We start from the raw sequence: 5941 nt of genomic DNA, 5'->3' as shown, positions 1-5941 counted from the left end.
AGCAGTAATTTTCCCCATTAAAAAAAATAAAATAAAAAACCAAAAACCAAAAGCTAAGTCTCTCATTCAGTCTCTAAGTCTCCACTTAATTTTCATCCAGAGGTATTGGTGTTAGAGCTTTGAAACTTTCCTCCACCTCCAGCTTCCCTACGATCAGGTCGAGGATGCAACTGAGATTGATAAGTTCCAGAAGAAGGATGATGATGAGATGAATCATTAACGTTAGTATTATTATTTGAAGGGTTGGGATTCTTATTAATGTTGTGGGCGCTGGAGAAGAGATCAATCGGTTCAGAATCGGCAATTTTTCCTCCTTCAAGTGGGGTGCCATGCTTGTAACTCACCCTCAGAGTGTCGTCTTCGGATAGCTTCGCCTGCGCAGTTCCGTACTTTATATCGTCTTTGCTCTTCGCCATTGATTCTTTCTGTCTTTCGGTTGTAGGTGGAAGGAACTGCTTCTTGGATGGTAATTTGCTTCGTTCTTATGTAGAATTATATAGACTAGAAGAAGAAGAAGATGAAGATGGTACTACACGTAGCTGATTATTGATGTGAGAGTACAACACGTGTTCCTTGCTAATGCCACGTACTAGCCCTTACCTATGTTCTCTTTTTCTTTTTAAAGTTTCTTGTAATCCCATCATCTCTCACGACATTATCAATATTTGTCTATGTGATTTTTCGAACCACCGACAATTACGTAAATCTCGTAAGAAATATTATGCAAGTAGTTTGTAATAAATCGGTGTTTTAATGTTGGATTAATACTATAATGACTAATTAACATAAAAACGGAATTTTTAAAATGATTTGAATGCAAGATACAAATCACATGTCTATTGTTGTTTTATTGCTTTTATGGTGCATTTTTCTAATACAAGCGAGCTCAATTCTAAATACAAGTGAGTGGTTTTTACAGCAAGAAAATAAAGTATTCCTAGATCCTCTCACTAGGGTGTGAGACCCCTTTATATAATGTTGTCTATGTGGACTTACTAGTGAGATAACTCTTCCAGAGAGCAACATGCGGCTTGAGGTGGACTTGCACATAAAGTAACATTTTCATGAGATGACATGCGGTCTAACTGACAGTATAAATTAATGCTTACTTACGAGGAATATAACTTTTGATAAACTTAAAAGTGAAGTAATCCTTTAATGGAGTGACACATGACCTGATGATAGTATATCTTTAGGACACATGGTGTGAATCCATATATGGTGGATTTACCGTATAACAATATTTTTAAACTAACCTCTATTAAATATAATAATTTGATTTCGCAAATATATGTAATGTTTAGATCTTTAATGGTTTTTTAGAGTAGAAATAAGTTGTTTGACATGAATTAAAACTGAGAGAAAGCTTAAAGAAGCTTTGAAAAGAAGCATTCTTATATGGGCATTGCTCTTTGTATAGACCTTGGTCATGGAAATACAGAAAAATATAAGAAGAGTTTGTTATATTTTATAATCCTAATGACACATTTCGCACTTGTTTTTTTACCTCTAATTAGGCTTCTTTTTACATCTCTGGCCCAATTTTAAGAAAATAAAAATTCGTAATTCCTGCATTACCATATGCATATTTTATTTTTATTTTTTTTCGCGACAACAAGCATTCATATAATGCATATGTGAATAACTCTATTATTCAACATGCATGTTCTTAAATTCATGTTGAATTAAGAATCAAATTAATTTTTTTTTTTCTTTTGCTCTAAGGGCTAGGGGTGTTTAAAAAAATGCAAAAACCGAATCGAACCGCTAACCGAAAAAAAGGTTCGGTTACGATTCGAAAAATTCAAAAAACCGAATTTTCGGTTCGGTTACCGGTTTGGGAGAAATTAGAAACGGTTAACCGAAAACCGGTTTTCTAAACCGGTTTTTCAAATATATATATNGGGACAACAAGCATTCATATAATGCATATGTGAATAACTCCATTATTCAACACGCATGTTCTTAAATTCATGTTGAATTAAGAATCTAATTTTTTATTTTTTTTTCTTTTGCTCTAAGGGATTTTGAACTATCATATATAGTTGTGTTCCAAAAATATCACCCAAAACTTCAAACATTGTACCATCATTTTTACCTAATTGTTTTATCTTTTTATACGAAAGTCAAACATAACAAATCTAAAATATTGTGAGATAATGTCAACCCTATCCATCACCGATACATTTACATCACTTATGAATATTTTCTCTCACATGAATCTTTATTATCAATTTAAAAATTTATATGTAAACAATGTATTGATTGATGATATAGATGACGTGGTACTTATAGTACAATAGATGTTCTAAGTCAAACATCCTTCCTAATTTTTTTTTAATTTTGACTTCAATTCTTGTTAACAACAAAAATATTATTAATGAGAGTTAATTCATATGGTAGTATTTTAGTCCATTGGCATTTTAACTCTTACTATTTGATACATGAGTAAAAGATAAATTTATAATATCTTATCAATAAACCAGAATATTACACATGTATATTGAAAACGACAATATTGATATACATAAGAATAAATTATGCGTACATGAGTTTAATATTCATATATGAGAAGCATTGGTACATAAGGTTAGAAATGTAAATCACATATATGATTTCTATAACTAATTTAATCTATTCGAAAAAAAAAAAAATTATAATTTCATCAAACTATTATAACTTATATTTACAATTGAAAGTTTAAGTCATTAATTTACTACAATTTAATGAATTATAAAAGTGGAAAAGGACTCTGGGATTATAACAACTTTCATACTGTTTGAATTATATTTATTTAAATCAACTTATATATCCTTTCATATAGTATGTATTTTGATCTCAATTACAAGAAAGTGATATTTCCAATCTTTAAGATATTTTTGGAAATTTATCTTACACGTTCTTTCTTCCCAAGCCCATCAAAACTATGTCGTATAAGCAAGAAATGGACACAAATAACGAACACCAATTTAGTGGAAGCAAATTCCAAAACTTAAATCCCAGCGCGTGTTGACTACAACGGCAATTCGCGTGTGAAACTTCGCCAGTCATCGACGTAGGATAACGAAAGGGAGAGTTGTGGATGGAACCGCGGCTCTTGTTGTGAATCAAAATCAGGAAAACAATAACCTAAACAAAATCAAAAAGCAAATCACAACTCTCTTCATTCAAATCCACTGTACGTTCATCTCTTCCTTGATTAATTTCTTTCTTGTTTATTCTTTGTTCATTCAAATGTGTTTTTTCAAGGTTATTTCAGTCATATGATTAGAGTTAGGTTTCAGTTTTAACTAATTCGTGATGGCAACTCTGTTAAAATCACTCTCCCACATAACAAACCCATCTTCGGAACCCAAAAGGGCATGTGGGTTCTTCTCACACGTTCCAAATCTTCATTCTTTTTCACTCAACAAAGGTTTTTCAAGAGTTTTAGCATCAACCCAGATCACCATTTCTCCAAAAGACTCTGTTTACACTTTACCCAATTGGAAGTATGGTAAAAATGACTCTAGAACTAGGGACCATAAGCTCAATGATGCATTCTTGCATTTGGAGAAAATTGTGTTGAAGGGTCACAAGCCTGATGTGGGTCAAGCCACTAACCTTTTGTATGATTTGTGTAAGGCTAATAAAATGAAAAAGGCAATTAAAGTTATGGAAATGATGGTTAGTTCAGGGATTATTCCTGATGCATCGTCTTATACTTACTTGGTGAATAGTTTGTGTAAGAAAGGGAACGTTGGTTATGCAATGCAATTAGTTGAGAAAATGGAGGAGTATGGGTATCCGACGAATACGGTTACTTATAATTCACTTGTTAGAGGACTCTGTTTGCATGGTAATTTGAATCAGAGCTTGCAACTCTTGGATAAGTTGATACAGAAGGGGTTAGTTCCGAATGCATTCACTTATTCGTTCTTGCTTGAAGCTGCGTATAAGGAAAGGGGTGTGGATGACGCAATGAAGTTATTGGATGAGATAATTGTTAAGGGTGGGAAGCCGAACTTGGTTAGTTACAATGTATTGTTGACTGGGTTGTGCAAGGAAGGTAGGATTGAAGAGGCGATTCGGTTCTTTAGGAATTTGCCTTTGAAAGGGTTTCATCCGAATGTTGTGAGTTATAATATTTTGCTGAGGAGCTTGTGCCATGAAGGACGGTGGGAGGAGGCGAATGAGCTCTTGGCGGAGATGGATGGAGAGGATCGTGTCCCGTCAATAGTTACTTATAACATACTAATAGGTTCCCTTGCAATCCATGGTAAAGCAGATCAAGCTCTCAAGGTTTTGGATGAAATGATTAAGGCTCGTTTTAAGACCACTGCTGCTAGCTACAATCCAATAATTGCTTGTCTTTGCAGAGAAGGAAAGGTAGATCTGGTGGTCAAGTGCCTGGACCAAATGATTTATCGGCGATGTAAACCAAATGAGGGAACATATAGTGCCATTGCAATGCTCTGTGGAGTCGGGAAGGTGCAAGAAGCATTTTCCATCATTCAAAGCCTGGGGAATAAACAAAACTTTTCAATGCATGAATTCTTCAAAAATGTGATTGCAAGTTTGTGTAGAAAAGGGAATACATACCAGGCATTTCAACTTTTATATGAAATGACAAAGTATGGATTTACGCCCGACTCTTATGCATATTCATCTTTGATCAGAGGGTTATGTATGGAGGGAATGCTTCAGGAGGCCTTGGAGATTTTCATGGTAATGGAAGAATATGACTATAAGCCTGAAGTAGATAACTTCAATGCACTTATACTTGGATTATGCAAATCAAAAAGAACTGATTTGTCTCTAGAAGTTTTTGAAATGATGATCGAGAAAGGTCACATGCCTAATGAAACAACATACACCATTCTAGTGGAAGGAATTGCCCATGAGGAAGAGACCAGGCTCTCCGCTCAAGTTTTGAAAGAGTTGCATTTGAGAGATGTTGTGAGTCAAAGTACTGTCGAAAGACTGGTTATGCAATACGACCTTGAGGGTTTACAAACGTAAATATTTGAAGGCAAAAGAAAAGTGGAAAACGAGCTGGTGATTTAATGCCAGCACCTCGTCAAGGAAACTGTTCGTGACTGGTGAGTTTGAGATAGACATTTAATCATGAATTCTGTAGATTGATAAATAAAACAAAGACTTCTTCAAAAAGATGTATTTGTATTTTTTTAAGTTAGGGAAGAAGTGGTTGAAGAAAAAGGATTCTAGGTCCTAAGGTATTCTTTCACTTGCTTATTATATTGTTTAGTGAATTGAAGCAACCATTTTCATCATTTAGAGAAGTTAAATTTCTTGAGTATATGTTTGGTTCAACTTATTCCCTCAAAGTCATCTAATACAAACCATTCCCTTTGTGCACGCTTATATGGTCTATATTTTAAATGCATAGCGAGCCTTGATTGCAATTCCTTATTTCACGATGATTAGTGAACATATGATCAATTTTAATCTAGGATACGTCGAGCAATATCATTTACTTGATATATTTATTCATTTCTACTTTGGTTGCAGATAAGACTGAGGAAAAGAAATTTACGAACATGTAGGAAGGCACACTTGGGATATTGTGTTTTGATAAATGGATTAGGATGATTCCTGATTGTTGAAGGTTCTAAAACTGTTTTTCCTTTTTTTTCCTTGTCTCTGTAATGACCATATATTGAAAGAAAAAAGGTGCCAAAAAAAAAAAGTGCATTATCTTCTCCTCAGAATGGATTATTCTTCTTTACAGTTCTTAGTGTGGAAACAAAAAATACTTATTTTCATTTGAACAACAGAACTATTGAAATTGTAGCTTATCTACTGTTGATTTGCTTAACCAGTTTATTGGGAAAGGGTAAATTAGCTGTTGAATAAATTATTAAAACTCAAATTAGTTATACATTTCATCATTAGTTATGGCAAAAACTTCTTGAAGTGCAAGTGGGTCTCTGGGTTATAC

General features: G+C 33.7%; 1 protein-coding gene across 1 annotated transcript; it reads left to right on the top strand.

Annotated features, from left to right (window-relative positions):
* The first annotated feature begins 3023 nt into the window (after nt 1-3023).
* LOC116126689 (pentatricopeptide repeat-containing protein At1g79080, chloroplastic) lies at nt 3024-5729 on the top strand. The gene has a single exon (XM_031412370.1). The coding sequence runs from the start codon at nt 3301-3303 to the stop codon at nt 4999-5001; it is 1701 nt and encodes a 566-aa protein (XP_031268230.1). The 5' UTR covers nt 3024-3300; the 3' UTR covers nt 5002-5729.
* Nucleotides 5730-5941: the final 212 nt, after the last annotated feature.

This window comes from Pistacia vera, unplaced genomic scaffold, assembly GCF_008641045.1.
Source record: "Pistacia vera cultivar Batoury unplaced genomic scaffold, PisVer_v2 Contig182, whole genome shotgun sequence".
In the NCBI taxonomy this organism is placed as follows: Eukaryota; Viridiplantae; Streptophyta; class Magnoliopsida; order Sapindales; family Anacardiaceae; genus Pistacia; species Pistacia vera.
The sequence above is the reverse complement of the archived record's forward strand: the minus strand, read 5'-3'. Positions and strand labels throughout refer to the sequence as shown.